The 12,458-nt window shown below is 43.8% G+C and overlaps 1 protein-coding gene across 3 annotated transcripts in view; it reads right to left on the reverse strand.

The window, feature by feature from the left end:
* LOC100191267 (uncharacterized) overlaps positions 1–7,833 on the reverse strand; it is a 31,872-nt gene extending 24,039 nt beyond the window's left edge. For 2 of the 3 annotated variants that reach the window (XM_008652861.3, XM_008653187.4), the window contains exons 1-6: positions 7,406–7,833; positions 7,258–7,304; positions 7,047–7,149; positions 6,706–6,792; positions 224–307; positions 7–60 (exon numbers count right to left, since the gene is read on the reverse strand). In XM_008652861.3, coding sequence (XP_008651083.1) covers positions 7–60; positions 224–307; positions 6,706–6,792; positions 7,047–7,149; positions 7,258–7,304; positions 7,406–7,630 — 600 coding nt within the window. In that variant the 5' untranslated portion in view covers positions 7,631–7,833. 3 annotated transcript variants of the gene reach the window in all.
* Positions 7,834–12,458: the final 4,625 nt, after the last annotated feature.

The following is a 12,458-nucleotide window of genomic DNA, read 5'->3' on the forward strand; positions in this document are numbered from 1 at the left end:
ACTTACTTCCTCTCGAATCTTTTGTAATATAGGTGCATTACGTCTAGGAATGCCCCCACCCTACCATTTATAGAAAAAGAAGTCATACGATAACCAAAAAAATTCTTACCATGAAAGAGATGTTTTGTAAGACATATATGAGTGCTATTTGCAAAACTTGAAACTGGCCTATGTGAATAAAAAAACAATGTTAGTTTCATGAAAGGACAGAATGAAGAATTACCAAACCATATTGAAAGATTCTCTGCAGTGCTTCATCCAAGTGTTGTTCATCACCATATCTAAAACGTGTAACATCACTCCTGACCTAGAGATAGCAATTATGTCAGATTAACAAATGGCACTGTAGAAATTTGATGTTATTTGAATGCATACTTGATTTTTCTATGCTATATTGTCAGTTCAGATCACAACTTTGATTCTTTTCGTTGAAAATGCATGACAATATTACTAACCAAAAAGGCCAAGTTCAGGCTTTAGAACAAGAGCTTAAAAGATAATGCGCTATTAGCTCTAAACCATGTGCTAAACCATTGTGATAATTCCTAGTTAGAATGATTTAGCTTTTACACCAATTTCACAATGATCTAAGCTACCAACGTGTGCTGCATAAGAATCAAATAGATCATCAAGCTTTGGTTGTATTTGTTGGTGTAATTATAAACAAGTGTAAGGGTCCCCTTGTAAAGAGGTGAAGTATAATGTGGGTGTGGAGTGCTGTATGAGGAATTGAGACATCAAATTCAACATGGTATACAAAGCTAGGGTTAGAGCTGTTGTTGCGTAGCCGCTGGTCGGCAGTCGCTGCCGCCGCCGCACGCCCGCGCCGGCTGCCAGCCAACTGCGCCCCCACCTGCTCCCGCGCTGCGCCACCACCCGCTCCCGCGCCGGCTCCCGCTCGCTGCACGCCGTCCAGCCAACCGCGCGCTGGCTGCCAGCCGCTACCGCTTCCGCGTGCTCGAGGCGTACGGCTGTGGAGCTCCTACACGCACGCGGCCTTCTCCTCCCTCCGCTGTTTCCTCCACGGACGGCTCCCATGGAGGTGGCCGAGTGAATGAGCGCCAGCCAGCCATCCTCTCTGTGCTCTACTTCCGGAGGGCTGGATCTAGGAGCGGCGAGCTGACAGTGGAGTACAGTGAATTACATCGTCAGCTGCAGCACTACTTGGTCCACATCCAGGAGAGGCTGCGGTCTCGGATGCGAGAGAGGAGTCAAGTGTGTGACTCTGTGCTTCTGTGAAAATGAGTACAGAAGAGGCTGCGAAGAAGACAGAAATTGATGGAAGTGGTTCAGGAGGGATTACAAAGAGTGAGATGATGAGTGAAATGAGAAGTATGATCCAGGAGCTCATGGGGTTAGGGTTGATAGGTGCTAAGGCCAATACAGGTACATCTGAGTTGAAGCTGGAACTTGTGCCTAATGATGTGAAGTTAGAAGGTAGTAAGAATTATCTAAGCTGGTCCAGAAGAGTGCGTGTACTCCTAGGAGGCAAGGGAGTAGAGCATTATTTGGAGGAGACATGTGTTGAGCTGATTGATAAGCTCGGCGCAGAATGGAGAATCTGGCATGCGACAAACTCTGTGATAGTTGCATGGTTATTGGCATCCATGTCTCCCACTGTTAGCAAGAGGGTGGAAGCCATGCGTACTGCATCACAAATATGGAAGACCTTGAGTAATATATACTCTCGAAAGGGGAATGTGGTGGTGATGATGGAAATTCAGAGCAAGGCAGATGCAGTAAAGCAGATGGGGAGACCAGTGGAACAATATGCTAGTGAGCTCCAGCACTTATGGGGAGAGCTGGATCATTATGCTCCTCTCCAAATGGTTTGCCCACAGGATGCACAGATGGTTCATAAGTGGGTAGAGGATAGGAGAGTGACCCAATTTCTAAAGAATCTGGATTCTGAATTTGAGAGCAGGAGAGCGACCTTTTGTCACCAGGAGAGTCTTCCTACCATGGATGAGGTTGTGCCTGCCATGATAGATGAAGAGAGCAGACTTCGAGTGATGAGTAGTGGTAATCATGTGAAGCCAGCATACATTGCAATTGAGGACAGAAAATGCTATAATTGTGGGGAAAGGGGACACTTGAGTTACAATTGTCCCAACCCTAGAGGAAATGGTGGTCGGGGAGGATCTCGTGGAGGACGAGGGGGTACTCGTGGGAGCTATGGAAGAGGTCGCGGAGGTCGTGGTGGAGGTCGTGGTAGAGGACGTGGTGGCTCCAGGGCCAACATAGCTACCACTGAAGAGAGTCTCTCTGTTACTCTGTCTGGGGAACAAGCTAAGCAATGGGAGCAGTGGCAGAAGGGCAAGTCTTCCGAGTGCCTCACTTCACCTGATGGGCAAGCCACCAACTCCTTCGGTAACTTTGCCAACTATGCCCACATGGGCGAAGGTACTCAGGCACAAATTTTTGCATCCTCATGTAGACATCACATAGATTGGGTCATAGATTCAGGAGCATCAAAGCATGTGACTGGCATGTCCACCCCTTTCAAAACATACATTCCTTATACATATTCTGAGTCAGTTCAAATTGTTGATGGTACATCTCAACAAATCCGTGGTATAGGATCCGTTGAGTGTACACCATCTCTTAGCTTGTCATCAGTTCTGCATGTTCCATCTTTTCCAGTCAATCTCCTTTCTGTAAGTTCAATCATTGACCAATTCAAGTGCACAGTAATATTTGATGAAAATTCTTGTGTCTTTCAGGAGAAGAGTACTGGGAGAAAGATTGGGACTGGAGTCAGGCATAATGGGTTGTGGTTCATCAGTCATGAGGAGTCAGCATTGAAAGCAGCTGTTGAGGGGGATGGCAAGGAGATTCTACTACATCATCGTCGGTTAGGCCATATAACTTTTGAGAACTTAAGTCGGTTGTACCCTATGATGTTTAAGGGAGTGGACAAAAGTAGACTTGTATGTGATGCATGTGAACTTGGCAAACATACTAGATCTACCTATCCTAGTGTTGGTCTTCGGAGTTGTGAACCGTTTATTCTAATACATTCAGATGTTTGGGGTCCTTGTTCAGTCACTTCTGTGAATGGTGCAAAGTGGTACGTCACTTTTATTGATTGTTACACTCGTATGACTTGGATCTATATACTTAAGCATAAAAATGAGGTGTTACAGTGCTTTCAAGACTTCCATAAACTGGTTGCAAATCAGTTTAATGCAAGGATTCAAGTTATCAGGACTGACAATGGAACAGGGTATGTGAATAATGAATTTAGATCATATCTGTCAGGTCAAGGAATTATTCACCAAACAACTTGTCCTGGAACTCCACCTCAGAATGGTGTAGCAGAGAGGAAAAATCGTCATTTGTTGGAAGTAGCAAGATCTCTCATGTTTCAGATGAATGTGCCTAAGTATCTGTCGAGTGAGGCAGTAATGACGGCCACATACCTCATCAACCGGATGCTCTCAAGAATACTTAATATGAAATCTCCTGCAGAGCTTCTATTGGGAAAGTGTGACTTTCGTGTTCCACCCAAGGTCTTTGGTTGTGTTTGTTTTGTCAAAGATCATCGACCTATGGTGAGCAAGTTGGATCCTCAAGCAGTCAAGTGCATTTTTGTGGGTTATTCATCTACTCAGAAAGGATACAAGTGTTGGGACCCTATTGGTAAGAGACTGTTAGTGAGTATGGATGTAACATTTCGTGAGGAAGACCCATACTACAGAAAGAGTTGATCCAGATCAAATCCTGGAGGACTTCTCTCCGGTCGATGGAGGAGACCTTAGAGAGGGGGAGGATGACAGTGGTCGAGGTAGTGATGAGGAGGCTAGTGGTGATGAGGCTAGTGGAGCTTCAGGAAGGGTGATTGTTGGAGGTATGATTCCACCAGAAGTGGAGAAAGGGATAACTATGCAGATATTGAGTAAAGATGAAAGTAGTGGGGATCATGGTGATCCAACTATTAATATTCTGGAGGAGACAGAGGAAGATGAGGCAGAGGATGATGAGGCAGTGATTGTTGGATCAATTCCATGTCCTACTGCAGGGAAGTTGAATGAGAAACAGGGGGAGCAACATGATTGTTCTATTGGGGTAAAGGTGAATGACAAACAGGGGAAGCAACCTATAGTATACTATCGAAAGCGGACGAAGAAGAAGGGGGAGCAATCACAACCTGGATGTGTTGAAGCTCCAGTCCCATATCTCTCTTCAGACTCCTCTCCAGACCCAGCTGGTAATGTCTCTCCAATCCCTGTTTCTCCCATTTCTGAACATGAGGAATTACCTCTTGCCCAAAGAAGGGTTCCTAGAGTAAATGCTGGGAAACCTCCTTCTCGTTATTGTTATGAACATGACATTGCTAAGTATGTCTCATACTCTAGTGTCTCTCCTGCATATAGAACTTTCATTGCATCTCTACAAACAATATCTATTCCGAAAGATTGGAGGTGTGCCAAACAGGATCCAAAGTGGAAGGATGCCATGAAGGAAGAGCTGCTTGCCCTTCAAAAGAACAAGACATGGGAACTTGTTCACCTTCCAGAAGGAAAGAAGGCGGTGGGGTGCAGGTGGGTCTTCATGGTAAAGCAGACTCCTGAAGGAAAGATTGACAGGTACAAAGCAAGACTGGTGGCGAAGGGATATAGTCAGACATATGGGATTGACTATGATGAGACCTTTGCACCCGTGGCAAAAATGGGCACGGTGAGGACCTTAATCTCATGTGCAGCCAACTTTGGTTGGCCTCTTCATCAGCTGGATGTGAAGAATGCATTTCTCCATGGTGACCTGAAGGAAGAGGTCTATATGGAAATTCCACCTGGATTTGCAAATAAACAGACTATTGGGAAAGTGTGCAGACTTAAGAAGTCGCTCTATGGCCTAAAGCAGTCACCACGTGCATGGTTTGATAGATTCAGGCGAGTTGTGTGCGATATGGGCTATTATCAATGCAATGGAGATCACACAGTCTTCTACAAACATCAGGGTTCTTGTATCACTATTCTAGCGGTTTATGTTGATGATATAGTGATCACTGGAGATGATGCAAAGGAGATCAAGAAACTAAAGGAAAGGCTAAGTAGAGCCTTTGAGGTAAAGGACCTTGGACCACTCCGATACTTCCTTGGGATTGAGATAGCTAGATCATCTCAGGAAATTATTCTCTCCCAAAGGAAGTATGTCCTCGACCTTTTGTCAGAGACAGGGATGCTTGGGTGTCGCCCATGTGGCTCACCCATTGATAGGAATCACCAAACTTGTGCTGAGTTAGGTGACCCTATAGATCGGGAAAGATATCAGAGGGTAGTTGGTCGTTTGATATACCTTTGCCATACAAGACCGGACATTGCTTATGCAGTAAGTGTGGTGAGTAGGTATATGCATGATCCTAGAACTGGGCATATGAAGATAGTTTATCAAATCCTGAGATACCTGAAGGGAACCCCTGGCAAGGGATTGTTGTTTAGACCAAATCAACATATGGATTTGGAGGGGTATTGTGATGCGGACTGGGCAAGCAGTAGGGATGATCGGAGATCCACTTCTGGATACTGTGTATTTGTGGGAGGCAATCTGGTTTCATGGAGAAGCAAGAAGCAAGCAGTGGTGTCTCGGTCCACTGCAGAGGCTGAACATAGAGCAATGGCTCTAGCAGTGTGTGAGATGATATGGTTGAAGGGTCTCTTGAAGGAGCTTCAAGTGTTGAAAAATGAGACAATGTTACTCCATTGTGACAATGTGGCAGCAATCAACATAGCAAATAATCCAGTTCAGTTTGATCGCATGAAGCATGTGGAGATTGATAAGTTCTTTATCAAAGAAAAGATTGATAGTGGGGCTTTGAAGTTGAAGTATGTCAAATCTCGTAATCAAGTAGCGGATAGTCTCACAAAAGGTTTAGGTCCTAAGGATAATGAGTTGGCATGTAACAAGATGGGAATGTTGAATATATTTAGCCCATCTTGAGGGGGAGTGTTGGTGTAATTATAAACAAGTGTAAGGGTCTCCTTGTAAAGAGGTGAAGTATAATGTGGGTGTGGAGTGCTGTATGAGGAATTGAGACATCAAATTCAACAGTATTCACTATCTGGGATTGTGTTAGATGCAAGTTTAAATGATATTGGGATGCCATAATTTTTTTCATCTCTAACTATTGCATCATGATCTAACTAAACAAGTGATAGTCAATACCACTTTGGAAAGAAACAAAACTTAATCAAGGAGTTATTTGTTTGCCTGAGTTAAATCCTCCATGTAGATCGCTGGAAATTAACTAAGAATCTTAGTGGTAAGACTGTTCTCTTTTGATCCTCATGACTGAAACGTCTGACATCATGTTGTTAGGGGGGTAATGGATCACGATCCAAATGTTTCTTCATAAAATGGTAGGGCCCTAAATAAATTTTAGTTCAAAAATGAATATAAATAAGGCCCGATCCTAATCCGATCGTTAAATCTTATAGTTTAAAATTTAGAGCTCATTGTCACCCATACATGTTGTATTGTGTAGGTGGTGTTCAAATAGTGTCAGTTTATTTTTACATCTATGCACTATGCAGAATACCTCTTTTCCGTACATATTTCAAGTTCATCTTGAAGTTCCACTTCCACGAAACGGAACCATTGGCAATGTAGCTCAATTTTACTTACAACAACAATATAACTGAATATAAACAGTTCACCTCATCATATTAAATAGTTATGTTTGATTGTATAAATAAATATTACCTGCTTCAGAATAGGGGTAGCACACTTTTCTCTTAGAGCAAAGGCATCAGCGTAGGTTATGCAGGGTACTGGTTTCAGTTCTGCATACTGCATATGGAAAATTCAGAATGAGAACATACAGCAGAAAAGAAACCGAGCAGCTTCAACCTGATAAATTACTAAATCACTATCACCCATTTGCGTTTCTAGGTGCAACCTGCATCACAAAACTTAATATCATCAAGCCACATAATTTAGAGAGGACTAATGACAGTCATAGGCACCCGTAGTGTTTGTAAGTCACAGGATCGTCCATATAGATGTTATCCAGCAATGTCACGTATGTAGGGAGAGTTCTTGACCTTTAAGGCCATGCCGATGATTGTGAGAGGAAACCCGTAGGTTAGCAGCAAAGCTGACCATTCCGAACCAGGAAGCAGGTTGAAATACGATCCGAATCCGTACCTGAGGTGCAAGAGAACATGAACATGATCCCCACGACAGAACATTCTGAATCTCTTGGTGAGGGAGAACACGAACAGCGACAAGATAGGAAAAAAATTCAGAACTCACGACAGGAGCGAGAGCCCAAGCCCCAGCCCGATCACACCGAAAGAGACCTGCAAACGACGGCGGAATCAGCATTTGATTGTTCGGAGTGACAACCGCCAAAGCGCTGCAACCATGTCCCAAGAAGCAAGAAATAGCGTAGGCTGCGCACCTTGGCGAGGGAGAACTCGTCGTCCGGGACGACAGCCTTGCCGGCCGCGGAGGCGGGCACGGTGGGCGGAGAGGACGACTCCGCCGCACGGACCGGGGCGACGGCGAGCCCTGGCCGCCGGCTCGGAAGGTATAGGGACACATGGCTTGTCCGGCGGCGAGGGGGGCCTGGCGCCGGTAGCACGGCGAGTGCTCGGACCGGGGGCGCCACGTACTGGAGAGACATCTCTCCCTCGCTCGCTTGTAGCGAGTGATTTGTTAGGGTTCCCGCTGCAAATAACTGTTCTTTTTTTCTCCTGGGAAGCTTTTGGATGTGGACGAACGGGAGGAGTGGAGGAGGAGATGGCCGTGGCTGGGGTTTTGGCGCGTGGAGGGAAGAACGAGTGGATCACCCACAACGCAACTGAGACCAGAAACCAAATCCGAGCCTCCCAAATCTCACGAGCCACCCCTTTATTTGTACGTAGAATTTATTTTCTTCGAGTGATATCTAGTTTTCTTTCCTATTTAGTTTTATCGTACTTTTTTAATTCTTAACATGCATACACTCATATATATTATATTATATGGTAAAAATTAATCAGTTTCACTCGTTCCTTAGAGCAAATTTATATGGCTTAAAATATTTAGAAGCACGACATTTAGCTCTTTTATTTTTTCTGCCAAATAGTATCAGGCTTAACAAGTGGTAAGTACTTATAAGTGTATAGTTGGTTATCAAATATGTGCCAAATACCAAATTATAGATAACTCACTCATAGATATCACCTAAATAATACTTACACTCATGCGACATTATCCTTTAAGTGGTATCTTGATCTTAAAAGTTTAAAGTCTATGGTTTGTTTGGTTCGCTGTTTGACTTGCTCCAGTTTGCCACTTTGCCACACCTAAGATTATATTTATTTGATTGGCTTAAGCGTGTGTCGTTTGTAGCCACAGACCCACAGTTGTGGCAAGATTTTTCTCCTCATGTGTAGGTCCCACTCGTTAGTGACTTGCAAAAGTGTGGTAAGATTTCCTTAGAAATATGTCAAGATATGGCAAAGAATTGGAGCACATAGGGCATGTTTGGTTTGTAGCTAATTATATCACACTTTGCCTAAGGTTAGTAGTTCGAATTGAAGAACTAACCTTAGGCAGAAAAGTTAGGCAAAGTGTGGTAGGTTAGGCAGCGAACCAAACAGGCTCATAACCTTAGGGCATGTTTGGTTCATGGCTAACTGCGCCACACTTTGTCTAAGGTTAGTCGTTCGAATTGAAAAACTAACCTTTGGCATAAAAGTTAGGCAAAGTGTGGCAAGTTAGGCAGCGAAATAAATAGGCAGTGTGGCAGAAAATGCGTGCAATTTTTGGCACCTTAGGTTTACAACCAAACAACCCCTATGTTTCCTACGAGTATTCAAAAGTTATATGCATACTTTTACGTGAAGGTCACTATTGGTGGTCGTTATTTCTCGATATCAACCGCCAATAACTCTATGAATAAATGGGGTATGAGCATAATTCTACGCATTATGCACATTAAACTAATATATTCTATGAGTTTTGTTGTTTTAAGTATTTTGCAAGGAGAAGATTAAAATTCTACAAAATATACATCAAATGGAGCAGAGGAGATCAACAAAATGGCCAAGTCCTATAGTTATGGCCGTTCAGACCCACCTTGGCCACTCGGTCCCACACCGGCCAGCCGATCGACCACTTAGAAGCCAGCCATCCTTATCCTTTGATGAATGTGTTGGGGGTCTCCTTCTCTACCGAAGGTCCTCAGGACGGAGAAATTACCTATAAGCAACGAGACTAAATGATGAAGCTACAACAAGCACGCGTGAAGCGCCGAAGGATGGCAACTTCGGCTCAAGGTGGTTACGAAGGTCAAACACGATGTTGAGCCAAAGAGGAAAAGACTCTTTAGTCCCTGATGTTTGTATTAGGATTATGTATATATGTCAGGGTCATAAATGTATTTTTGCTCGGGCTGCATCCCATGCCTATAAATAGATGAACAGTACTCTCGTACTGTTCATGCTGAATGGGGATTGTACTCTCACTTTCACCTTCGAGCAAGCCGAAGGTACAAATGTAATATATATATCATGTATTACTTTATCAACATATGATATAAACTTCAATGTTATTTAATGCTTGATATGATATAAACAATTATTATAATGTTACATTTGAGGAGGCATTTTCATATTTGTGAATGATGATGATTTGTTCTTCATGATCTTCGTTCGAGAATCATCAAACCAGAATGGATTTGATGTTTCGAAGGACGAAGGTCCTTTTTCATATAACATTTGTGTTGCCTTGTTTTATGATTCAGTAATCATAGACAAGAGACCAACATTGGCGTCCACCTCCGGTGAACTCACTTCCACAACCACGACAATGGCTCCGCAAGGTGATCAAGCTGTGTCACCTTCGTCAACGAAGCTAGTGCTCCCAATCACAGGTGGTTCAAGCTTCGAGCCAGCCAATAAGAAGCAAAAGAATGAAGCATAGAGAAGAGTACAACGTGTTGGAGTGCAAGGACCCTTCATCAAGTTGCAAATGGTCCCATGTGTCGATTACATTTTCTCAAGAAGACCTTCAGCTTAAGGATTACCCTCACAATGATGCCATGGTCATATCATGTGTCATTAAAGGGTTCTTGGTTCATAATGTCCTTGTAGACACGGGTAGTGCAGCAGACATTATTTTTGCAAAAGCCTTCAGACAGATGCAAGAGCAGGATGACAAAATACATGATGTAAACACACCCCCTGTGTGGCTTCAGAGGAAGACAGATAGTGGCACTTGGAAAAATAACAATGTCATTCACCTTCAGCTATGTGCATAACACCAGAACAGAGCAAGTTGTATTTGACATTGTAGACATGGATTATCCTTACAATGCAATCATTGGGCGAGGGACATTGAAGGCCTTTGAAGCAATACTTCATCTAACATATTTATGTATGAAGATACCATCAGACCAGGGCCCTATTGTTGTGCATGGAAGCCAAGAGGCTGCTAGAAGGTCCGAAGTGAATTGGACGGATTCCAGGGCCATTCACAATATAGACGAAGCCGAAGCTCACCAACAGTATAAATACATAAGAGATAAAGCTGCTTCGGTGGATCAACCAAAGTCTATGCTTTTGTGTGAAGACATAGCTGAACAGAAAGTGTTGTTTGGATCCCAGTTATCTGAGGAACAAGAAAAGGTTTTGTTAAAGTTTATGTTCAATAACAAGGATGTCTTTGCTTGGTCAGTCAATGATCTTTGTGGTGTCAACAGAGATATCATCGACCATATGTCTTCGACTGAAGAGTTCTATGATCAACAAGTAGGCTTCTGGATGGTCTAGTGGTGGATTTGTGTCAAACATTTATGGCTATGTAACAATACTCTTTTGCTATTAATAAAGTATTGTGCTTCAATATAATCCACTGCATGATGTCTCTATGCATGTGGTTGTCGATCTGATTACATGTATAGTGGACACTGGGTTTGTCCATAAAACTTGGTGTGACACATTCAATCATGTGACCATGCCTATAAATAGGAAACATGCATCTAGTATAATACTTACCATTGAGTTAGTTCAATTGGTACATTTGCATTCAATCTAATAGATTACTTAATTCATGTGAGAAATTCAAGTTGTTAACAAGAAGTACCATTATGAGAGTGTTAGAACCCTCTAAGGGCGTGTTTGGAAACAAAGTATTTCAAAATCATAGTTTTGGAATACTACAGTTTTAAGATGTCATGACATAACCGTAGTATTTTTACATTATTCTTAATAATACGTGTTTGGAGACAAAGTATCTGAAACCATTGTATTTAATATACATGTGCAATGCTAGTGAAAGGGAATTAGGCTTACACCTAATTCCTAAATAATTTTGGTGGTTGAATTGCCCAACACAAATAATTGGACTAACTAGTTTGCTCTAGTGTATAAGTTATACAGGTGCCAAAGGTTCACACTTAGCCAATAAAAAGACAAAGTATTGGGTTCAACAAAAGAGCAAAGGGACAACCGAAGGCACCTCTGGTCTGGCGCACCGGACTGTCCGGTGTGCCACCGGACAATGTCCGGTGCACCACCGGACAGTGTCCGGTGCACTAGAGGACTCCAACTCAAACTCGTCACCTTCGGGAAAGTCCAGAGGCGCTCCGCTATAATTCACCGGACTGTCCGGTGTACACCGGACAGTGTCCGGTGCTCCAAGGAAGAGCGGCTCTGGAACTCGCCAGCTTCGGGAATTCGCAACGGCTAGTCCGCTATAATTCACCGGACATGTCCGGTGTGCCATCGAAGCAACGGATACTTCGGCGCCAACGGCTACCTGCATCGCATTGAATGCGCGCCAGCGCGCGCAGAACTCAGGCACACCCATACTGGCGCACCGGACACTCTACAGTACATGTCCGGTGCGCCACCGGACATGCAGGCGGGCCCAGAAGACAGAGCTCCAACGGTCGGAACCCAACGGCTTTGGTGACGTGGCTGGCGCACCGGACATGTCCGGTGTGCACCGGACTGTCCGGTGCACCATACGACAGTCCGCCCCACCAAACGGCTAGTTTGGTGGTTGGGGCTATAAATACCCCCAACCACCCACCATTCATTACATCCAAGTTTTCACACTTCCAACCACTTACAAGAGCTAGGCATTCAATTCTAGACACACTCAAGAGATCAAATCCTCTCCCAAATTCCACACAAAGCTTTAGTGACTAGTGAGAGAGATTTGCTTGTGTTCTTTCGAGCTCTTGCGCTTGGATTGCTTTCTTCTTTCTTGATTCTTTCTTGCGATCAAACTCACTTGTAATTGAGGCAAGAGACACCAATCTTGTGGTGGTCCTTGTAGGAACTTTGTGTTCCAAGTGATTGAGAAGAGAAAGCTCACTCGGTCCGAGGGACCGTTTGAGAGAGGGAAAGGGTTGAAAGAGACCCAGTCTTTGTGACCACCTCAACGGGGAGTAGGTTTGCGAGAACCGAACCTCGGTAAAACAAATCCGCGTGTCACACTCTTTATTCACTTGTGATTTT

Source organism: Zea mays, chromosome 1 (assembly GCF_902167145.1).
Source record: "Zea mays cultivar B73 chromosome 1, Zm-B73-REFERENCE-NAM-5.0, whole genome shotgun sequence".
Lineage (NCBI taxonomy): Eukaryota > Viridiplantae > Streptophyta > Magnoliopsida > Poales > Poaceae > Zea > Zea mays.